General features: G+C 36.9%; 1 protein-coding gene across 1 annotated transcript; it reads right to left on the bottom strand.

Annotated features, from left to right (window-relative positions):
- Positions 1–23,659: 23,659 nt before the first annotated feature.
- OR14K1 (olfactory receptor family 14 subfamily K member 1) lies at positions 23,660–24,583 on the bottom strand. Its single transcript, XM_028094991.2, has one exon. It carries the CDS (start codon positions 24,581–24,583, stop codon positions 23,660–23,662), a length of 924 nt encoding a protein of 307 aa, XP_027950792.2.
- Between the last annotated feature and the right edge of the window lie 1,015 nt (positions 24,584–25,598).

Below are 25,598 nucleotides of genomic sequence, written 5' to 3' on the forward strand. Positions count from 1 at the left end.
CTGTCAAATAAATAAATAAAATCTTTTAAAAAATAAAAATCTCTATTTCAGTGCATATAAAATTAATACCTAAAAAATTTAATTACCTCTAACATCTCAGTACTTTACAATACATCTGTTGTGGGAGGAAAATCTTTCCTTCTACTTCCAAATTACTGAAGTATAATTGTACTTTCAGCAATTCCATAATAACAACCAGTCATTTGATATGTCAAATATTGGTTCACAAAGATACGAGATGCAATTCACTAATGTTGACTCTGCTAAAGGTCAGGGCAGAGTAATGATTTCTTCCAACAGTGTGTGCTTTCCTGTTGAAGGAAATAGATGAGGAAATAGGAATTACAACAAAGGATGCATATTCTTTTGATCAGAAAAAAATATGAAGACTTCTAGTATAATTTTAAAAATATTTAAAATTTAGTAAAATAATACTTTGGAACTGCTATCTTATTAACTCAGTAAAAATAGATACTGTTCAAATGTTTCTATTAATTCTAAATTAAAGCATTTTAATAGAATTCTAATTAATATTTTATTAGCAGCTTCATGTGATCTTAATTGCTTATAAACAGCATCTGAATTTGAAAATGAAATAGTCAAGTAAATAATAACAATTATAAAAACCACCTTTAACTGTATTGTTACTATTTAGAATCTAATTGGCATAGATTTTCAAATCAGTAGCAGAGAAATATTTATCTGATAAATTCTGCAGCATGATTCTGTTAAAGTGTTCCAACCACACAAAGAATTAATATCCTTCAAATATAACCAGGATTGAAAAGTTTAAAAAAAACTGAAACAAAGTAAAATTAATATATATTGAGAACACAGTATACTTAATACTTAACTGTAATTTTGAGAGTAAAATAATGCAAAAGACAATATAGAAAAATATTTTATATTTTATTATATTAAAATGAGCAATAGGTATTCATCTATTATGTTCCAAACAACATTATATTATTTTAATGGTGTTCTATACAGGGGCACCTGGGTGGCTCAGAGGGTTAAGTATCTGCCTTTGGCTTTTTATTTATAAAAATAAATTTTTAATTTATTTAATTTTGCATATAAGACCCAGTACTCATTGGCTTCTAAAATTTTCTTTTTGTTATTTCTGTTTTCCCAGTTAATTATTTTCCATTCTTATATTTATAATTTTTCCTTTGAATCTAAAAGTATTCTTTATTGCTGAGATGAAGGTCAATAATATTCAGCCTTTGGTATTGATACACTTTTATATTTTTTATACCTTTTATCTATTTATTTGAGAAAGAACATGAGAGCACATGAGAGAGAACATGAGAGGGGGTATAGGCAGAGGGAAAGGGAGAAGTAGACTTGCACTAAGCAGGGAGCCCAACAGGGTCTGAATCCCAGGACCATGGGATGATGACCCAAGCCAAAGGTAGATGCTCAATCTGTTGAGAATCCCAGGTGCCCTGGTATTAATAAGGACTTAAGCAGGGAGAGAGAAAGAGGAAGGGAGAGAAAGATCTTATGCAAACTCAGTGCTGAGAGCAGAGCCCAAGGTGGGACTGAATCTCATGACTCTGAGACCATGACCTGAATTGAAATCAGGAGTTTGATGCCTAACCAACTGAGCCACCGAGGTTCCCCTTAGTTATTAAATTTTGATTTTTTTAAATCATCTGTATGTTTCTGAACACTTTTTATTGCAGAAGTTTTCTATGATTTCATTTGTTTCAAGCATATTTATAATTTATTTTTAATCATTTTTCTGATGACTGAGTTAAGTACTTTGTCACAAAATTCTAACATTTCCATCATTTTATTGTTGACAACTCTTTATTGTCTTTTCTCAGTTGGGGGATTTTCATTGTTATTGGTGTGAGGAGTGAGTTCTTTTAAAACTGGACATCTAAATTATAATAGTATAAGATACATGTGTCTTCTGTAAATCTTGTGTTTTAGCAGAACTCCTCTGATATTGGTCTGATGAGTAAAATGGCAGTGCTACCTTGTTCTTTTTTTTAAATTTTTATTGTTATGGGATGCCTGGGTGTCTCAGTCGGTTAAGCCTCTGCCTTCGGCTTGGGTCATGATCCCAGAGTCCTGGGATCAAGCCTCGCATCAAGCTCCCTGCTCAGCGGGGAGCCTGCTTCTCCCTCTCCTGCTCCACCTGCTTGTTGCTCTCTCTCTCTCACTCCCTCTCTTAAATAAATATATTTAAAGAAATAAAATAAAATAAAAATTTAAAAATTTTATTGTTATGTTAATCACCATACATTATATCATTAGTTTTTGATGTAGTGTTCCGTGATTCATTGTTTGCATATAACACCCAGTGCTCCATGCAGAGCATGCCCTTTTTAATACCCATCACCAGGCTAACCCATCCTCCCACCCTCCTCCCCTCTGGAACCCTCTGTTTTTCAAGTCCATCGTCTCTCATGGTTCCTTGTTCTTGATAGTCAAAAGTAGAAACCTTCATTCTCTGTTTGATTTCTATTAACATCTGGATGAGAGTGGAAGGTGATGCTTATTAATACTGGTAGGGAAGTTTCAGGGAGTATATATTGTATATATATATATGTTAATAATGATATCACCTAGTTGAAAGTGTTATTGTGGGGTAGAAATGGGACTGAGTATACCATTCAATGTACTCAGAGGACTGCCTGGCACATATTTATATTTGACCAATATAACTATGTACTTAAGTGATAAATCCAGTTTATAAATAAAATTTTCTTAGAATTCATGACATTCAATGAATTCATTTTATAATGGAAACAACTAAGGCCAGAGAGTGAAAGGAAACATACTAAGCTAAGCACATTGATTATAATGCTTATTGAAAAAATGGTATATTTGTGTCTGTTTCAATTATACAATCCTGACTCCATCTTTCCCTTCAATTTTTATCAAGTACATTTAGTTTTTATACATTTTAATAGTATCACAATTAGGACATGAGTGAAATCATTAGAGAAATTATTATATCTGTATCACAAATGTTCAAGTTTAAGAAATATTTTAAATCAAAGCAGATTTTACAAGTGTGGAGAAAACAGTACACAGCACTATAAATGTAGATCATAAACAAACCTAATTAAAACCAAATTTCTTTGCACCCTCAAAAACATATAGAAGCTTAGTATTTAGCTTGTCATGTAATTTAGAACATATAAATTCATTCCCTCTTGATTAAAATCGAATGTTAAATAAAGTGCACTGGGCTCTATCTGTTGTTTTTCCTCCTTGCAGAGGCCCAGTTGTATATTTCCAACGACTTGGGAAAAGACTTCACTCAAAAGCAAGAATATGAGGTGTCAGATATTCATGCCAGGGCTAAATGCCCCTGATTAATCCCGGTTAATATGTTTTCATACAGAAATACACTCATAGTCCTGAAGGGACTCTTGCTTCTCTGTAGATCCATAGTTTTCCCAAAGGGTGATACACAACAAATTGAAAAGTATTTTATGCTCTTTGAAAATATAAGAGGAAGACTTCAGACAAGATGATCATCATTAATCTCTCCCTCATAGTATGAACAGCAGAAAAGCTATCAAGAAAAAGAAGACATTGGGAATCAACAGAACCTTAGAATTTTGCATCATAGCAGGTAAGATGAACCCCAGGAATTCATAAATTTGTAGGAACACAAACGGGTAAAAAATCCTTCATGGGCTACGTATGATCAGAAAGGTACAAAAGATGCTTTTCTCTGTGAAAAAGTGGATTTCAAATAAGTAGCTATTCATGCAAGTATTTATGTATATGCATATATATGTATGTATACATTTACTTTGAAGTATACACTTTAATTGCTTCAAAATGATCTGAATTAGACAAGAAGCTGCTGTAGTTAGGGTCATGATCTTTGTCTACATAGCACTACCTATGAGACTTTATGTCTGATCCAGTCTCTGTAAAAATGATTATCCCAATGGACATCATTAAGAATAAAAGGTATGTATTGTCTTCTTAACCTGGACATGAAACTAAATTTAAATCATATTTATAATAACACAAAGAAAACCTCATTAAGCAAACTCACTAGAAATCTCAGATCTAAAAAAAAAAAGACACTGATGGTTCAATTATATAGAGAATAAAACACAGTAATTTAAAACAAAACTACATAGCAAAGAAAGAAATCTATTTCATTGAATTTTTAAAACTCCCTACGCCTATATTATCTTGTAAAATATGGTGATAACACCAGTATTTAATGTAGTATGTTGAGATAGGGTGCAAATAGGATCAAACTATAATACTCAAAGTAATAAGATAAAGCCTGGCACACCCTTGAATTTGATTAATATTATTATGTACTATAAGCAATAAACCCAGTTTATAGATGAAAGTTTCATTGGAAACATAAATCCAATCTTTCCATTTTGTGGTGGAAAGGACAAGGATCAGAGAGTAAAAAACAAATGTTCTCAATGAGAAAATAAGTTAATTACAGTGCTTGTTGGAAAAATGTATTCTTTGGTCTTGTTTCAATTATACCATCCTGACTTCATGCTTTCCTTTAACTTTTGTCAATTGCATTCCATTTTTAGTCATTGTAATATGGGTGACAAACAGGACATTGAAAGAAGCATTAGAAAATTATTTTTTGTCTATATCACAAAAATTCAGATTTCAAATGTGTTGTCTCAGAAGATAGTTCCAGGGCATAATTTGAAACAAAAAAAAAAATGTGCAAAATTCTGACTTTTAGGGGAATTCCAAAAAGTAATTATAAAATGATACTGTATTTCTTTTTTTAAAAAAGATTTTATTTATTTATTTGACAGAGAGATAGCGAGAGCAGGAACACAAGCAGGGGGAGCGCGAGAGGGAGAAGCAGGCTTCCCGCTGAGGAGGGAGCCTGACGTGGGACTCGATCCCAGGACCCTGGGATCATGACCTGAGCCGAAGGCAGACGCTTAATATCTGAGCCACCCAGGCGCCCATGATACTGTATTTCTTGAAGATTTTGTAAAAACTTACTAACCTCTTACTCAACAATGCAGTCTGGCTGGCAAAGAGTCACTCGATTAATATTACAGTGAAAAACCTTCAGGTTTCACCGCTTCTTTAATTGCCAAACACCAGAGCAGACACTTGACTCCTTCAATCTCAACTCTTTATCAGCTTCAAGGAAATCATCCGTAAGACATATTAGTTGAAATTAGTCTTTACATCAAATTCTACAGTTATGATATATGCAGTCATAATATATTTATGGTATTCTTAATAAAATAAAAATAAATTAAAATATAGCAATCCTTACATGAGAAGATAAATTACTAAATGCCCTGATAGCCTTGGTTTGAACTATAAGTCAATTTTCTAACATTCATATTGATGCCACAATTGTAATATGAGACTTCTAAATGTGCTGCTGTCTTATCTAGAATGGTTGTTTACTCCTCTCTTTCAAGAATTTGAGAAGACGGAGCACCTGAGCGGCTAGTCTGTTAAGCAGCTGCCTTAGGCTCAGGTCATGATCCCAGGGTCCTGGGATCGAGGCCCATGTCGGGCTCCCTGCTCGGTGGGGAGCCTGCTTCTCCCTCTGCCACTCCCCCTGCTTGTGTTCCCTCTCTCACTGTCTTTCTCTGTCAAATAAAAAAAATCTTTAAAATAAAAAAAAAATAATTTGAGAAAGCTTGACATATTGGATAGAATTCAATTGAGATCCTCTTTCTTTTTTTAAGAATTACTAAAAATTGACATTTTGTAGAAAATGACAAATTGTCTACAGCTAAATTTCTTGTATATTAGTAAATATTAATTAATTATTAATAAGCATTAGTAATTATTAATTATTCTGTACAACTTTTATAAAATATTTCCTACATGTTATTTTTCAAAGATACTATAACTTATCATTGAAGGAAGCATTTCTGCCAGTGATGCTATTCCTCATTACTCTGTTTATATTTATCATTTTCATTTTATTCTCAACCACTTTTCTCTAAAGTTTGTTCCTATCTTGACCCAAAAAACATTGGATATATAGCCTGGGAATGAATGTGTGTGCAAGATTGTGTGAGCATGCATGAACACATGTGGGAGAATAGATGTATGAGGAGCCACTGGGTAGGAAAGGTGGACCTTTTCCCCATATTCTCTATCCTTCTCTCTTTTTTCATCTATAACTATTACTTTTTTCATGGTAATGATATAAGCCCATATTTATTAATTTTCTGTCCACATTTTGCATCTCCTTCCTGTTATAAATTTCATTTTTATTCTTTACTGTAATGTATTTAATCAAAAAATGAAAAGAAAAATTGTATTTAATTTTTGTGGATAAAGGTAATGTGTAAAAAACCAAACTCTTTTACAAAAATATTCAGTGATTAACTTCTATTATTTCAAAGGATTTGAAAATTTATTCAGTGTACTTAAGATTTTATTTAGAATACTGAACTAATAATTCAGGATATATTTTATAAAGATACATGTTTCATCATAAATATACCAAGGACTCATAAATGAAAGACTTTTCCTATTCTTTCTTCCTATTCTTCCTAATCTGCTCACTTAACACATCAAATTCAGACACATACTAGGAGTGGCATAGTGAAGAGGTCATAAACCCTAACATTCATGTCGGGGGAGTAAAAATGTGCATGTCTTATAAAAACAAAATAGATGAATTCTTACACAAAAACATTCTTGGAAAGGAGAAAGATTTAACAAGAACCTGATGTAGTCTTTACTGTCCTTTGTCCCATATAGACTGGAAAACATGACCAACCAGCCATATCAACCACATCCTTATTTTAGCCCAGTGTAGTTGGTGTTGGATTTCTAAATTACAGCACTTTAAAACAAAACATGCAATTAACCACAGAATTTGTGAAAATTTGCTACAGAAGAAACAAAAATTTAACAAAAGCATTAAAAATTGTCTTCTTAAGTATCTCTTAAATGAGAATTTCTTTAGAATAGATGTGGAGAATCTGAAACTAAAGGTCTTAGTTAAGGGTAAAAAATAATAAAAAAAATCAGATATATATCAAAATGTTTATAATTTTGCAGAATAATTCAGATTATTTTACTCTTTTTTATATAATTTTTTATTCTTATGTTAATCACCATACATTACATCATTAGTTTTTGATGCAGTGTTCCATGATTCATTGTTTGTGCATAACACCCAGTGCTCCACGCAGAATGTGCCCTCTTTAATACACATCACCAGGCTAAGCCATCCTCCCACCCCCTCCCCTCTAGAACCCTCAGTTTGTTTCTCAGAGTCCATCGTCTCTCATGGTTCGTCTCCCCCTCCGATTTCCCCCCTTCATTCTTCCCCTCTTGCTATTTTCTTCTTTTTTTTTCTCTTAACATATATTGCATTATTTGTTTCAGAAGTACAGATCTGTGATTCATCAGTCTTGTACAATTCACAGCGCTCACCATAGCACATACACTCCCCAATGTCTATCTCCCAGCCACCCTATCCCTTCCACCCCCCACCACTCCAGCAACACTCAGTTTCTTTCCTGAGATTAAGAATTCCTCATATCAGTGAAGTCATATGATACATGTCTTTCTCTGATTGACTTATTTCACTCAGCATAACACCCTCCAGTTCCATCCACGTCGATGCAAATGGCAAGATCTCATTCCTTTGGATGGCTGCATAATATTCCATTTTGTATATATACCACTTCTTCTTTATCCATTCATCTGTCGATGGACATCTTGGCTCTTTCCACAGTTTGGCTATTGTGGACATTGCTGCTATAAACATTGGGGTGCACATACTCCTTCGGATCCCTATATTTGTATCTTTGGGGTAAATACCCAGTAGGGCAATTGCTGGATTGTATGGTAGTTCTATTTTCAACTGTTTGAGGAACCTCCATACTGTTTTCCAGAGTGGCTGCACCAGCTTACATTCCCACCAACAGTGTAGGAGGGTTCCCCTTTCTCCGCATCCCCGCCAACATCTGTTGTTTCCTGACTTGTTAATTTTAGCCATTCTGATGGGTGTGAGGTGGTATCTCATTGAGGTTTTGATTTGGATTTCCCTGATGCTGAGTGATGTTGAGCAATTTTTCATGTTTCTGTTGGCCATTTGGATGTCTTTGGAAAAATGTCTGTTCATGTCTTCTGCCCATTTCTTGATTGGATTATTTGTTCTTTGGGTGTTGAGTTTGATAAGTTCTTTATAGATTTTGGATACTAGCCCTTTATCTGATAGGTCATTTGCAAATATTTTCTCCCATTCTGTCGGTTGTCTTTTGGTTTTGTGGACTGTTTCTTTTGCTGTGCAAAAGCTTTTTATATTGATGAAATCCCAATAGTTCATTTTTACCCTGGCTTCCCTTGCCTTTGGCGATGTTTCCAGGAAGCAGTTGCTGCGGCTGAGGTGGAAGAGGTTGCTGCCTGTGTTCTCCTTTAGGATTTTGATGGACTCCTGTCTCACGTTTAGGTCTTTCAAACAATTGGAGTCTATTTTTGTGTTTGGTGTAAGGAAATGGTCCAGTTTCATTCTTCTGCATGTGGCTGTCCAATTTCCCCAACACCATTTGTTGAAGAGACTGTCTTTTTTCCATAAGACATTCTTTCCTGCTTTGTCAAAGATGAGTTGACCATAGAGTTGAGGGTCCATTTCTGGGCTCTCAATTCTGTTCCATTGATCTATGTGTCTGTTTTTGTGCCAGTACCATACTGTCTTGATGATGACAGCTTTGTAATAGAACTGGAAGTCCGGAATTCTGATGCTGCCAGCTTTGCTTTTCTTTTTCAATATTCCTCTGGCTATTCGGGGTCTCTTCTGGTTCCATACAAATTTTAGGATTATTTGTTCCATTTCTCTGAAAAAAGTGCATGGTATTTTGATGGGGATTGCATTGAATGTGTAGATGGCCCTAGGTACCATTGACACCTTCACAATGTTTGTTCTTCCAATCCATGGGCATGGAAAGTTTTTCAATTTCTTTGTGTCTTCCTCAATTTCTTTAATGAGTATTTTATAGTTTTCTGAGTACAGATCCTTTGCCTCTTTGGTTAAATTTATTCCTAGGTATCTTATGGTTTTGGGTGCAATTGTAAATGGGATCGACTCCTTCATTTCTCTCTCTTCTTTCTTGTTGTTGGTGTATAGGAATGCCACTGATTTCTGTGCATTGATTTTATATCCTGCTACTTTACTGAATTCCTGTATGAGTTCTAGCAGTTTTGGGGTGGAGTCTTTTGGGTTTTCCACATACAGTGTCATATCATCAGCAAAGAGTGAGAGTTTGACTTCTTTTTTTTAAATTTTTTTATTTGTATGTTAATCACCATATATTACATCATTAGTTTTTGATGTAGTGTTCCACGATTCATTGTTTGTTCATGACACCCAATGCTCCATGCAGAATGTGCCCTCTTTAATACCCATCACCACGCTAACCAATCCCCCTACCCTCCTCCCCTCTAGAACCCTGTTTGTTTTTCAGAGTCCATCATCTCTCCTGGTTCGTCTCCCCCTCTGACTTCATTCTTCCTCTCCTGTTATGTTCTTCTTTTTCTTTTTTCTTAAAATATGTTGCGTTATTTGTTTCAGAAGTACAGATCTGTGATTCAACAGTCTTGCACAATTCACAGCGCTCACCGTAGCACATACCCTCCCCAATGTCTATCACCCAGCCACCCCATCCCTCCCACACCCCACCACTCAGCGACACTCAGTTTGTTTCCTGAGATTAAGAATTCCTCATATCAGTGAGGACATATGATACATGTCTTTCTCTGATTGACTTATTTCACTCAGCATAACACCCTCCGGTTCTATCCACGTCGTTGCAAATGGCAAGATCTCATTCCTTTGGATGGCTGCATAATATTCCATTGTGTATATATACCACTTCTTCTTTATCCATTCATCTGTCGATGGACATCTTGGCTCTTTCCACAGTTTGGCTATTGTGAACATTGCTGCTATAAACATTGGGGTGCACGTACCCCTTCGGGTCCCTACATTTGTATCTTTGGGGTAAATACCCAGTAGTGCAATTGCTGGATCGATTGGTAGCTCTAATTTCAACTGTTTGAGGAACCTCCATACTGTTTTCCAGAGGGGTTGCACCAGCTTGCATTCCCACCAACAGTGTAGGAGGGTTCCCCTTTCTCCACATCCGCGCCAACATCTGTCGTTCCCTGACTTGTTAATTTTAGCCATTCTGACGGGTGTGAGGTGGTATCTCATTGAGGTTTTGATTTGGATTTCCCTGATGCCAAGAGATGTTGAGCACTTTTTCATGTGCCTGTTGGCCATTTGGATGTCTTCTTTGGAAAAATGTCTGTTCATGTCTTCTGCCCATTTCTTGATTGGATTATTTGTTCTTTGGGTGTTGAGTTTGAAAGTTCTTTATAGATTTTGGACACTAGCCCTTTATCTGATATGTCATTTGCAAATATTTTCTCCCATTCTGTCGGTTGTCTTTTGGTTTTGTGGACTGTTTCTTTTGCTGTGGAAAAGCTTTTTATCTTGATGAAATCCCAATAGTTCATTTTGCCCTTGCTTCCCTTATTTTGGTGATGCTTCTAGGAAGAATTTGCTGTGGCTGTGGTCGAAGAGGTTGCTGCCTGTGTTCTCCTTTAGGATTTTGATGGACTCCTGTCTCACGTTTAGGTCTTTCAACCATTTGGAGTCTATTTTTGTGTGTGGTGTAAGGAAATGGTGCAGTTTCATTCTTCTGCATGTGGCTGTCCAATTTCCCCAACACCATTTGTTGAAGAGACTGTCTTTTTTCCACTGGACATTCTTTCCTGCTTTGTCAAAGATGAGTTGACCATAGAGTTGAGGGTCCATTTCTGGGCTCTCGATTCTGTTCCATTGATCTATGTGTCTGTTTTTGTGCCAGTACCATACTGTCTTGATGATGACAGCTTTGTAATAGAGCTGGAAGTCCGGAATTGTGATGCCGCCAACTTTGCTTTTCTTTTTCAATATTCCTCTGGCTATTCGGGGTCTCTTCTGGTTCCATACAAATTTTAGGATTATTTGTTCCATTTCTCTGAAAAAAGTGCATGGTATTTTGATGGGGATTGCATTGAATGTGTAGATTGCTCTAGGTAGCATTGACATCTTCACAATGTTGGTTCTCCCAATCCATGAGCATGGAACGTTTTTCCATTTCTTTGTGTCTTCTTCAATTTCTTTCATGAGTATTTTATAGTTTTCTGAGCACAGATCCTTTGCCTCTTTGGTTAAATTTATTCCTAGGTATTTTATGGTTTTGGGTGCAATTTTAAATGGGATTGACTCCTTGATTTGTGTCTCTTCTGTCTTGTTGTTGGTGTATAGGAATGCCACTGATTTCTGTGCATTGATTTTATATCCTGCTACTTTACTGAATTCCTGTATGAGTTCTAGCAGTTTTGGGTTGGAGTCTTTTGGGTTTTCCACATACAGTATCATATCATCTGCAAAGAGTGAGAGTTTGACTTCCTCTTTGCCGATTTGGATGCCTTTGGTTTCTTTTTGTTGTCTGATTGCTGTGGCTAGGACTTCTAATACTATATTGAATAGCAGTGGTGAGAGTGGACATCCCTGCCGCGTTCCTGACCTTAGGGGAAAAGCTCTCAGCATTTCCCCATGGAGAATGATATTCGCTGTAGGTTTTTCAAGGATGGCTTTTATGATATTGAGGTATGTACCCCCTATCCCTATAGTCTGAAGAGTTTTGATCAAGAAAGAATGCTGTACTTTGTCAAATGCTGTTTCTGCATCTATGGAGAGGATCATATTATTCTTATTCTTTCTTTTGTTAAAGTATTGTATCACGTTGGTTGATTTGTGGATGTTGAACCAACCTTGCAGCCCCGAGATAAATCCCACTTCGTCATGGTGAAGAATCCTTTTAATGTACTGTTGGATCCTATTGGCTAGTATTTTGGAGAGAATTTTTGCATTCATGTTCATCAAGGATATTGGTCTGTAAATCTCCTTTTTGATGGGGTCTTTGTCTGGTTTTGGGATCAAGGTAATGGTGGCCTCATAAAATAAGTTTAGAAGTTTTCCTTCTATTTCTATTTTTTGGAACAGTTTCAGGAGAATAGGTATTAATTCTTCTTTAAATGTTTGATAGAATTCCCCTTGGAAACCATCTGGCCCTGGGCTTTTGTTTGTTGGGAGATTTTTGATGACTGCTTCAATTTCCTTAGCGGTTATAGCTCTGTTCTTGTTTTCTATTTCTTCCTGGTTCAATTTTGGGAGCTGATACATCTCTAAGAATGCACCCATTTCTTCCAGGTTATGTGATTTGCTGGCATAGAGTTGCCAATAATATATTCTTTTAATTGTTTGTATTTCTTTGGTGTTGATTGTGATCTCTCCTCTTTCATTCATGATTTTGTTGATTTGGGTCATTTCTCTTTTCTTTTTGATAAGTCTGGCCAGGGGTTTATCGATCTTGTTAATTCTTTCAAAGAACCAGCTCCTAGTTTCGTTGATCTGTTCTACTGTTTTTTGGTTTCTAGTTCATTGATTTTTGCTCTGGTCTTTATGATTTCTCTTCTCCTGCTGGGTTTAGGCTTTCTTTGCTGTTTTTTCTCTAGCACCTTTAGGTGTAGGGTTAGGTTGTGTATTTGAGACCTTTCTTGTTTCTTGAGAAAGGCTTGTATTGCTATTTACTTTCCTCTCAGGCCTACCTTTGCTGTATCCCAAAGGTTTTGAACAGTTTTGTTTTCATTTTCATTGGTTTCCATGAATATTTTTAATTCTTCTTTAATTTCCTGGTTGACCCATTCATTCTTTAGTAGGATGCTCTTTAGCCTCCATGTATTTGAGTTCTTTCCGACTTTCCTCTGGTAACTGAGTTCTAGTTTCCAAGCATTGTGGCCTGAAAATATGCACGGAATAATCGCAATCTTTTGGAACTGGTTGAGACCTCATTTGTGACCTAGGATATAATCAGTTCCAGAGAATGTTCCATGGGCACTAGAGAAGAATGTGCATTCTGCTTCTTTGGGATGGATTTTCTGAATATGTCTGTAAAGTCCATTTGGTCCAGTGTGTCATTTAAAGTCTTTATTTCCTTGTTGATCTTTTGCTTAGATGATCTGTCCATTTTAGTCAGAGGGGTGTTAAAGTCCCCCACTCTTATTGTATTGTTGTCAATGTGTTTCTTTGCTTTTGTTATTAATTGTGTTAAAAAATTGGCTGCTCCCATGTTAGGGGCATAGATATTTACAATTGTTAGATCTTCTTGTTGGATAGATCCTTTAAGTAGGATATAGTGTCCTTCTTCATCTCTTATTGCAGTCTTTGTTTAAAATCTAATTTGTCTGATATAAGGATTTCCACCCCAGCTTTCTTTTGGTGTCCATTAGCATGGTCAATGGTTTTCCACCCTCTCACTTTCAATCTGGGGTGTCTTTGGATCTAAAATGTGTCTCTTTCATACAGCATATTGATGGGTCTTGTTTTTCAATCCAATCTGATAGCCTGTGTCTTTTGATTGGGGCATTTAGCCCATTTACATTCAGGGTAACTATTGAAAGATATGAATTTAGTGCCATTGTATTGCCTGTAAGGTGACTGTGACTGTATATTGTCTGTGTTCCTTTCTGATCTATGCTGCTTTTAGGCTCTCTCTTTGCTTAGACGACCCCTTTCAATATTACTTTTAGGGCTGGTTTTGTGTTTGCAAATTCCTTTAGTTTTTGTTTGTCCTGGAAGCTTTTTACCTCTCCTTCCATTTTCAAGGACAGCCTTGCCGGATATAGTATTCTTGGCTGCATAGTTTTCTCGTTTAGTGTTCTAAAGATATCATGCCAGTCCTTTCTGGCCTGCCAGGTCTCTGTGGATAGGTCTGTTGTCAATCTAATATTTCTACGGTTGTAGGTTACGTATCTCTTCTCCCGAGCTGCTTTCAGGATTTTCTCTTTGTCTCTGAGACTCTTAAGTTTTACTATTATATTTCGGGGTTTTGACGTATTTTTATTGATTTTGAGAGGGGTTCTCTGTGCCTCCTGGGTTTTGATGCCTGTTTCCTTCCCCACATGAGGGAAGTTCTCTGCTATAATTTGCTCCAATATTCCTTCTGCCCCTCTCTCTCTTCTTCTTCTGGGATCCCAATTATTCTAATGTTGTTTCGTCTTATCGTATCACTTATCTCTCGAATTCTGCCCTCGTGATCCTGTAGTTGTTTCTCTCTGTTTTTCTCAGCCTCTTTATTTTCCATCATTTGGTCTTCTATATCGCTGGTTCTCTCTTCTGCCTCATTTATCCTAGCAGTTAGTGCCCCCATTTTTGATTGCACCTCAATAATAGCCTTTTTGATTTCGACTTGGTTAGATTTTAGTTCATTTATTTCTCCAGAAAGGGTTTCTCTAATAACTTCCACACTTTTTTCAAGGCCAGCTAGTATCTTTAAAGTCATGATTCTGAACTCTAGGTCCGACATCGTACTAATGTCTGTATTGAGTATTTCCCTGGCAGACGTACTAACTCTTGTTCTTTTTGCTGAGGTGATTTTTTTTTGTCTTGTCATTTTGTCCAGAGGAGAACAAATAAATGAGAGAACAAAATGCTAAGAGGTTAAAACTTCCACAGCAAATATACTCTATATAAATCAGAAAAGACCTGAAACCAGGGGAAAAGAAAGGGAAAGAAAGAAAAAAGAAAGAGAAAAAAAGAAAAAGAAAAAGATAAAAACAGAACAAAACAAAAAAAAACAGAATATGATCAAATATGATCAGGCTAGTGCATAGATCAGTGCCACACACTAGATTTTGGGTGTATTTTGGTCTGTTAGAAGAAAGTGCTTCCTAAAATTTTAAAGGAAGAAAGAGTTATATATGTACAAAATAAGGGTTGATACAATGAAGGGATAGAAGATGAGTGTAAAGATGAAACTTATAAAAGGTTTTATAAACAGAATTGATACGTTGTTTGAAGGAAGAAAGAAGAAAATTCAAAAAAAAGAAAAAAGAAAAGAAAAAAAATAGGAGAGACTGTGATCAGGCAGGAGACTAGAACAAAGCCATACACTAGTGATTTAGGGTATATTTTGATCTGTTAGAAGAAACTGTATATCAAAATTTTAAAGAGAGAATAACATATATATATATGTATATATATATATATGCCAAAAGTAAGGGTAACTACTATGAAGGTATAAAATATGGCTCTAAAAATGAAAAATAAAAAACGTTTTTTTAAAAAAGGGATTGATAAGATGTTGGTTGAAAAAGGGAAAAAGAAAAATTCAAAAAAACAAAAAAACAAAAAACAGTTTAAAAAATTAACTTTGAAAAACTAATGAATCATGGTAAAAAAGCCATGAATTCTATGTGCAGTATTCCCCTAGCGCTGGAGTTCTCCCATTCTCCTTGATCGGTAAACTTGGTCTTGGCTTGCTGGCCGTTGGTGCTGATCTTCTGGGGGAGGGGCCTGTTGCCGTGGTTTCCAAATGTCTTCATGGAGACAGAATTGCCCCGCTCTTGTCCGTCCGGGCTAAGCAAGCTGTTTGGGTTTGCTCTCAGGAGCTTTTGTTCCCTGCCAGCTCTCGGCACATCTTTGGAGGACCAGGGTGAAAATGGTGGCCTCCCACTCTCTGCCTGGAGGAGCTGAGAATTCGGGGCCCCACTCCTCAGTGCGCCCCCAGAGAAAAGCATTCAATCACTCCCATCTCCCCGGTCTCCGGCCGCACTCCGCGCTCACCCGGCCTGTGACTGAGCATTTCTAGCTCTGGCACCCTACCCTGTGTGGAATCTCTAAATCCAGCAGATCCTTGCGGTGTGCTCCCGTGCCGCCCCTCCCGGGGGAGGGAGGGGAGTCTCCCCGGCTCTGCTGCTTGTTGGGTCCCTGCTGGAGGCGCAGTGGCCCGAGTGGGCCAGGGATCACAATTTATGGCCACCCTGAGCTCCCAGCCCATGCCTCGGCTCCGTCTCTGCAGCCGGCTTCCCCGCTCCAATACCTGGGAGCTCTGCCGCACTCAGGCACACCCGGTCTTTCTGTGACCCCGAGGGTCCTGAGACCACACTGTACCACGAGGGTTCTACCTCCTGCTTAGCCACTGGAGTGACGTCCCTCAGCGGAATCGACTTCTAAAAGTTTCAATTTTGTGCTCCGCAGCTCTAACATTTGCCAGAAGAGGCCATTGGAGGCCCCCTCCCCCGCCGTCTATCCTCCCGAATATCGCCTCGGATTCACTTCTCCGTGGGTCCTACCTTCCAGAAAGTGGTCGCTTTTCTATTCAGAGAGTTGTTGCTACTCTGTTCTTCGATCTCCTGTTGAGTTCGTAGGTGTTCAGAATGGTTTGATCCGTATTCAGCTGAATTCCTGAGACCAGACGAAATCCAGGTCTCCTACTCCTCTGCCATCTTGCTCCGCCCAACAATGTATATTCCACTGATCCAAGAACATGGAATATTTTTCCATCTTTTTGTGTCTTCTTCAATTTCTTTCATGAGTGTTCTGTAGTTCCTAGAGTATAGATCCTTTACCTCTTTGTTTAGGTTTATTCCAAGGTGTCTTATGGTTTTGGGTGCTATTGTAATGGAATCGTTTCTCTAATTTCTCTTTCTACAGTTGTGTTGTTAGTTTATACGAAAGCAACTGATTTCTGTGCATTTATTTTGTGCCCTGCCACATTACTGAATTGCTGTATGAGTTTTAGTAATTTAGGGGTGGAGTCTTTTGGGTTTTCCACATAAAGTATCATGATGTCTGTGAAAAGAGAGAATTTGACTTCTTCCATGCCAATTTGAATACCTTTTGTTTCTTTTTGTTCTCTGATTGCTGTTGCTAGGACTTCTAATACTATGTTGAAAAAGAATGGCAAGAGTGGGCATCCTTGACGTGTTCCTGATCTTAAGGGAAAGGCTCTCAGCTTTCCCCCTTTGAGGATGATATGCACTGTGGGTTTTTCATAGATGCATTTTATGAACTTGAAGAATGTTCCCTCTATCCCTGTACTTTGAAGAGTTTTAATCAGGAAAAGATGTTGTATTTTGTCAAATGCTTTTTCTGCATCAATTGAGAGAACCATATGGTTCTTCTCCCTCCTCTTATTAATGTGTTCTATCACATTGATTGATTTGCAAATGTTGAACCACCTTGCATCTCAGGGATAAAACCCACTTGGTTGTGATGGATGATCCTTTTAGGGTATTGTTGGATCCTTTTAGCTAGGATTTTGTTGAGGATTTTGGAATCCATATTCATCAGGGGTATCGGTCTGAAATTCTCCTTTTTGATGGGGTCTTTGCCTGGTTTGGGGGTTAAGGTAATGCAGGCCTCATAGAATGAGTTTGTAAGTTTTCCTTCTGTTTCTATTTTTTGAAATAGCTTCAGTAGAATAGGTATTATTTCTTCTTTGAATGTTTGGTAGAATTCCCCAGAGAATCCATCAGGCCCTGGACTCTTGTTTTTTGGGAGGTTTTTGATCACTGCTTCAATCTCTTTAGTGGTTATTGGCCTATTCATGTTGTCAATTTCTTCCTGTTTCAATCTTGGCAGTTATAGGTTTCGAGGAAGGCCTCCATTTCATCCAGATTGCTCAGTTTATTGGCATATTTTTGTTGATAATAATTTCTAATAATTGTTTCTATTTCCTTGGTGTTAATCATGATCTCTCCCCTTTTGTTCATAATTTTATTAATTTGAGTCCTTTATTTTCTTTTGGATAAGTCTGGCCAGTGGTTTATCGATCTTATTAATTCTTTCAAAGAACTAACTTCTAGTTTTGTTGATCTGATCTATTGTGTTTCTGGTTTCTAATTCATTTATTTCTGCTCCAATTTTAATTATTTCTCTTCTAATGCATGGCTTAGGCATCGTTTGTTGCTTTTTCTCTAGTTCTTTAAGGTGTAGAGTAGTTGGTGAATTAGGGATTTTTATAATTTTTTGTGAGTCTTGGATGGCTGTGTATTTCCCCCTTAGGACTACCTTTGCAGTATCCCATAGGTTTTGGACTGATGTGTTTTCATTCTCATTGATTTCCATGAATTGTTTAAGTTCTTCTTTGATTTCCTTGTTGACCCAAACATTCTTGAGCAGAGTATTCTTTAGCTTCCAAGTGTTTGAATTTCTGCCAATTTTTTTTCTTGTGATTGAGTTCCAGTTTTAAAGCATTGTGGTCTGAGAATATGCAGGTGATAATCTCAATCTTTTGGCATCAGGTGAGACCTGATTTGTGACCCAGTATGTATGGTCTATTCTGGAGAAAGTTCCATGTGCTCTGGAGAAGAATGAATATTCTCTTGTTTTAGGGTGGAATAATCTGTAAATATCTATGAGGTCCATCTGGTCGAGCGTGTCCTTCAAAGCTCTTGTTTCCTTGTTGATTTTCTGCTTAGATGATCTGTCCATTGCTGAGAGTGGAGTATTGAGGTCTCCTACATTTAACGTATTGTTATCAATATGACTCTTTATTTTAGTTAACAGTTGGTTTTTGTAGATGGCTGCTCCCATGTTGGGGGCATAGATATTTACAATTGTTAGATCTTCTTGATGGATAGAGCCTTTAAGAATGATATAGTGTTCTTCTGTGTCTCTAACTACAGACTTTAGTTTAAAATCTAATTTGTCTGATATAAGAATTGCTACCCCAGCTTTCTTTTGTGGTCCACTGGCATGGGAGATGGATCTCTATCTCTTCACTTTCAGTCTGGATGTGTCTTTAGGTTCAAAATGAGTCTCTTGAAGGCAGCATGTGGATGGGTCCTGTCTTTTTATCCAATCTGCAACCCTGTGCTCTTTTATGGGAGCATGTAGGCCATTCACGTTGAGAGTGATTATTAAAATATATGAATTAATTGTCATCATGTTGCCTGTGAAGACATTGTTCTTATACATTGTCCCTGTAAATTTCTGTTGTATATCACTCCTGGGGTCCTTCTCCTTTTATAGAACTCCCCTTAAAATTTCTTGCAGGGCTGGCTTTGTGGTCACATATTCTTTCAGTTTCTGCTGGTCGTGGAAGCTCTTCATCTCTCCATCCATTCTAAATGACAGCCTTGCCGGATAAAGTATTCTTGGCTGCATGTTCTTCTCATTTAGTAGCCTGAATATGTTTTGTCAGGCCTTTCTGGCTTGCCAGGCCTCTGTGGATAGGTCTGACATCATTCTGATGTTCCTCCCTCTGTCTGTAAGGAATCTCTTCCCCCTAACTGCCCTTAAGATGGTTTCCTTGGTTCTAAGATTTGCGAGTCTTACTATTACATGCCGGGGTGTTGGCCTGTTTTTCTTGATCTTGGAAGGGGTCCTCTCTGCCTCTAGGATGTGAATGTTTGTTTCATTCCCCAGATTAGGGAAGTTCTCAGCTACGATTTGCTCAAATACATCTTCTAGTCCTCTCTCTCTGTCCACTCCCTCCCGGATTCCAATTATTCTGACATTGGAACACTTCATGTTGTCACTTATTTCTCTGAATCTATTTTCATGGATTCTAGTTGTTTTTCCCTGGCCTTCTCTTTTCCCTTTTTATCTATTATATTGTCTTCCAGGTCACTTATTCATTCTTCTGCCTCACTTACCCTAGCTGTTAGATTATCTAGGTTGGATTGGATCTCATTGATAGCATTTTTAAGTTCTGCCAATTCAGCTTTCATTTCTGCCCTTAGAGACTCTATGTTGCCATTATTGATTTCTCCATTCTAGCCATTGTCTTCATAATTGCTAGCCTGAATTCTATCTCTGACATCTTGGTTATATCTGCATCCATTTGTAAATCTGCAGCATAAGTCATAATCTCTGAGTCTTTTCTATTTTGGGAGTTCCTCCTCCTAGTCATTCTGTTGATGGGTGTTTTAGGGAATGTATAGTGTGCAAATTTTTGACCAGAACCCAAGCAAGATGCACCTATTTTCTTGGGACCTTAAGGTTGCTGGTCTTTTGTTTTCCCAGACTGTCTTCTGGGGGAGGGGCCTGCCCTGCTGTCACTCAGGTAAGCCTGTTTGGGCAGAGTTGCACTGCCCCCCTATGGTGGGGGATGGGCTCAGCAGGAATCAGTTTTGGGGGTTTTTGTTCTCTGGTGGCTTTTCCTGGCAGCTTTCCACCTCTCTTCTCTGAGTCAGAGCAGAGAGAGTTACAGTCTGTTCTTCATTAACCTCCCCAGGCCACAGCATCTCCATTTCTGTCTGTGCTGCTATAAACTGCTGTGTCCTGGGTTGTGTGCTCCTCTGCAGTGCCCCCAGTCCTGCCTCCTGGTCTGAGCACGTCTCTGCCCTTTATGCTTCTATAACCGCCAGCCGCTCCCAGTTCTCAGGTGTGACCCCGCCACTCCGGGTTTCCACCCCGGGGGCTGCCCAAAGTCCTTTCCCCGCTGCTACTGGTCCGCGAGTCTGTGCCCAGTCCCTAGCACATGAGGCTGTCACTCACCAGCGGCGTAGGATCCCCATGGCCAGGCACCCTCCCTTTGCCGTTTATCCTCCAATATCTGCCCATGGAATCAGGGCTCCCAGCTTTGTACTTCAAAACCAACTGCCTGTGATATTCTGTTTGTAGAGATCCAGATCTTCTTACAACTCAGGCTGGTTTCCTGGGTGCTCAGAATGGTCTGGTAGATATCCAGCTCAATTCCAGGGACCAGTTGAAATAGGGTTCCCTAATCCTCCGCCATCTTTCCTTCTCCCCAAAATCCAAACATCTTAAACTCAAGTGATCCAGAAATTTTAATTCTTGGAGGTAAGAACGTCTGTTATCACGCAGCTCTGACTTTCACAGGAATTGCTCAATTTGACTGGTCATATCTTTTCATCATGCTGTTGAATAACCACGGTGTGCGAAGACATCTGTTCTTTATAGATAACATTAAAACAATTTAAAGAGCAAGTCATAAAAAATGATACTCAAAACTCATAACCAACCACCATTTTAATTAGACTATTTAAATATTCCTTCAAATAAATAATGAAAAAACTTGAATAGGCAACTTATAAAAGAGGAAACCCAACATTTAAAAATATCATCAATATTATTAATCATCAAGTGAATGAAAATTAAAAACATAGTGAAATGTCTATGTAAACTCACCACAAGGGTTAAAACTTAAAAAAACTCCCAAACACCAAGTGGTCCTGAAACTGCAGCCACAGGAACTATTATAAAAGATGACTTGAAGTGAAACTTGATGCAGCCATACCGCAAAACAAGTTGAAATTATTTAGTTTTATGATATGTATAACCCATAAACAAGTAATTACACTCCTAGAAATACCAATACTATACCTATTAGACCTGTTAGAATGGCTGTTTTCAAAAAGATAAGAAATATACAGTGCTGGGAAGAATATGGAGAAAAAATAATGCTTGTGCACTTTTGGTGGAAATATAAATTGGTGCAGCCACTATGGAAAACAGTATGGAGTTCAACAAAAATTAAGAAGAAAACTATCAAGTGATCCAACAATTCCACTTCTGGGTATTATCCTAAGGAACCTAAAACACTAACTCAAAAAAGACCTATGCATCTCCATTTTCATTTCAATAGTTTTACCTTAGTTCAGACATGGAAACATGTATCTGTTACTTAAGTATATATTGACGGATGAATGGCTAAATAAAATGTGGTGTATATATATGCAATGGAATCATAGTCACCCATAAAATTAATATATTGTTATTTGTGACAATACAGATGGATCTTGAGGACATTATACTAAGTGAAAAGTCAGAAGTCAAACAGAAAAAGACAAATACTGTATGATCTCACTTATATGTGGAATCTGAAAAAGCACATGGCGAGACCAGTTCTTCTCATTTTATTCAATGATAAAAATTGCAAAAGAAAATTTCAACTGATATATCTGTTAATCAATGTATCTACCATCTATTTTTTTCCTGTATCTATTGTCTATCATTTTTCTTTATAGCACATTTCTAGATACCTTAACTTTAAAACTTATGTCTATTGACAGCATTAATGTATGGGTTTTTCACGTAGGCATCACTTAAAACAGTTGCTGTGTATTAAAATAATTTGCTTATTAGAAAGGATATATATTTTTTTATCAACTATATGTATGAGTCTCACTAGAAGAGATATCAAAACCATTTCTGTCAACTATGTACAAGGATTTAGAGATTGGGAAATATGCAATTAAATGCTCTCATAATTCTCTATATCAAAACCTTATTTAAGCTAGACTTTGAAATATGGATATAATTTGGAAACATAGGAGATTTCATGAGGAGGGTAATATAAAGCTTCAGAAATGCAATGATGAGTCTACAGAACATGAAATGTATTGCTACAGACATTTTTTATGTCTCTATGTTACAAGCCATATAACATAACATGCTACCCAACTTCCCTCGGTCTCCTTTTTCCATCTATTTAACTATATTCACATCACTTCACATTGGTTGGAAGAATAAAAGTGACAAGATAGTTTTCTGCAGCAAAAAATGAAAATAATTTTAAATATTTAGGCTATTTGAAATGTTATATGACACTGAAACCTGGAAAAAGTGGATGTGGGATTTATCACAATGAGAGAAACAGTGCCAGATGCTATTTTCATAAATTCCAACATTATTAAAAAATAATTAGCACAATATCTAACATCAGCACATTAGATAAAAGTTAATTATATAAATAAAAAATATATGAGTACAAAAATATAATTTTCATCAAAGGAACAAAAATGTAAGAATAATCTAATTAAATATATGAGTAAATATATAAAATCCATCATAAGATATATATAAGTCAAATAACTGAAGCTTGTGAGTAAATTGAGTATTTTCCTAAACTGCAAAACTTAGTCAAAATCAATTCATATTAAAATCAAATTTTCAAGGTGGCTGGGTGGCTCAGTTGGTTAAATGTCCCGACTCTGGATCTCAGCTCAGGTCTCGATCCCATGGTCATGAGTTCAAGCCCCACATTGGGCTCCACACTGTGTGTGGCGCCTACCTAAAAATAAATAAATAAATAAATAATAATCAAATTCCCATCAGATATTGAAAAGCAAATGCTATAAAGTGGAATGAATAAAATATAGATGCAAAATCTAGGATATTAAAAAATGATATAAATGAAATGTCATGGAAGATGATAGTTTTGGAGGAATAAAAATCTCATGCAAATCTCACTGTATATGTAGTTCATCACAGGAGTCCAAATCACTGAAGAAGAGAAAAAATTTTCATAATTTCTATATAATTAAGATAGAAAGTGAAGGAATATAAGAGACAATTAATTTCTATTATAACTGATAATCAGAGGGGTGCCTGCACTGTTCAGTCAGTTAAACATCTGCCTTTGGCTCAGGTCATGATCCTGGGGTCCTGGAATTGAGCCCAGAGTCAGGCTCCCTGCTCAGTGGGGAGTCTGCTCCTCCCTCCTCCCTGTTCCTGCTCCTACTCTATCTCTGAAATGAATTAAAAATAAAATTGACAACCTGAGACCATTACTAACAAGACCCTATGATATATTATAGATCTTTAGTAGAAATAACTCCAAACAGCTATTTGAGTAATAAACAGCTTCAAATTTCATCACCTTTCCATTACTCCTTTTAATATCTTCTTTTTTCTTCTTGAAACAAAGTTTTATTCAGGACACGTTGCAATATGAAATGGGGCAACATTTTCAACATCTGTTTTTAAAATGTTCTCCCCATAGAGTTATATTTTTAAAATCAAATAAAAGTGAGTAGCTTAATTTTAATTTCTTTTTCTTCTCTTTCCTTTCCTTTTTTTATCTTGCTTAACTTTAATTTCAACATATGTTCAGTATTTTCCTGTAAAATAATCAGCTAATCTCCATAGGACTTTAACAAGAGCTAATTTAATATCTTTGCTCCTCAGACAGTAGATAACAGGGTTCAAGGTGGGAGGTACCACAGAATAGAACATAGACATGAACAAGTCCAGGAGAGAAGGCTCATGAGATGTTGTCTTCAAATAAGCAATAGTACCTGTTAGAAGGAATGTAGTCACCAGAATCAGGTGAGGCAAGCAGGGGGAAAAGGCTTTGCCCTGCTTCTGTCTGGTTGGGATATTTAACACAGTGGAGAAAATATGTATATAAGAGACCACAAATCCATAACAGACCCCAATGGCCACACTGACATTAATAGTTGCATGTTCCACAGAACAAGTGAGCTTCAGTAGGGCAGGCACATCACAAAATAACTGATGTATCTTAGTGGACCCACAAAATTTTAAAGAGAATGTCCCAGCTGAGTACAAGATTCTGAAGACCCCTCCACTGAGCCAGGAGACTAACACCAGCTGGACACAGACCTCTTTGCCCATAACAGCCTCATAATGCAGAGGACTACAGATGGCAATATAGCAGTCATAAGACATTGCAGTGAGAATGCCAATCTCGGACCCAGACATTAGTACCACAAGGAAGAGCTGTAACACACAACCCAGGAAAGAGATGGAGTCAGTGAAGGTGATGGCATTGAGGATGGATTTGGGGACTGTGGCAGAAATGAGACACATATCTAAGAAGGATAAATGCCTTAGGAAGAAGTACATTGGAGTGTGGCGGTGTTGGTCAAGAATTGTGAGGAGCATGATAATTAAATTCTCCATTATGGCCAGTAGGTAGATCAGGAAGAGAAACACAGCATGTAGCCTCAAGAGCATCTGGTTCTCAGTAAATCTCAGAAGAAAGAATTCCATTATTACTGTTTGATTCATCGTATTTTATACTTAAAAGCCACCTACTGAATAAAGAAAAAAGTTACATTAAAATAACAAAATATTATTTGCTTCTTTGTTTTTGAAACATGTATACTTTATTAACATGGGATAGATGGAAAGTTTAAAATACCAAGATATCTATATTTATAGTTTAATCAGATATAAAACAACTATAAGCATAACAGTCCAATATAACTGGACTTAAATTCATTGTGAAAGATGAAAATAATTCCACTTGCCTCTCTAACTCAATACTTGAAATGATTTTTGAGTAAATTTATTTCAGCGGGAATTTCAGAATTGGCTACATAATTCCAATTGTAATAGAATGCATATTTGTTATGCATAAATATCCTAATTGATGTAAGTGGTGATGTGGGTCAGAAGTCATGGATGAGAGATTATGCAGAAAAAAAAGAAGTTATGGATGAATTTTCTGTTTGTAGCATATTGCACACTGTTTAAATAATCATTAATGTTAGTTGATATTCTATTACCCACTTCTCATTGAAAGACATTAAATTTTATCCCATGTTTTCATTAAAAACCTATTTTTTTGGTGAAAATATCATCAATGGGGTGCCTGGGTGTCTCAGTGGTTAGCATCTGCCTTTAGCTCAGGTCATGATCCCAGGGTCCTGAGATCCAGGCAGCAGTAGGGCTCCCTGCTTAGTGGGGTGTCTGCTTCTCCCTCTCCCTTTGTCCCTCCACCCCACTCATGTTCTATTGCATGCTCTATGGCCCTCTCTCAAATAAATAAATAAAAATATTTAAAAGGAAAATATCATCAATATTATTTGCTATTTCTTTGTGAAGGTATTTACTAAAAAACAAAACAGAAAGCTACCCTGGTAATTTTGTCAAATTGGTTTAAAAATGTGTAGTACCATTTTCTTATGAAAAGAACAAAATTGAAGACTATAAAGCAGATTTTTAGCATGCAACACTAGCAAGGATTTAATTAACAGCAAGAACAAGCACATATTAGAGATGTAACTGTATCTAGTGAGAA

Source organism: Eumetopias jubatus, unplaced genomic scaffold (genome assembly GCF_037043125.1).
Source record: "Eumetopias jubatus isolate StellerSeaLion01/CBP00866 unplaced genomic scaffold, mEumJub1_p1.0 scaffold_5, whole genome shotgun sequence".
In the NCBI taxonomy this organism is placed as follows: Eukaryota; Metazoa; Chordata; class Mammalia; order Carnivora; family Otariidae; genus Eumetopias; species Eumetopias jubatus.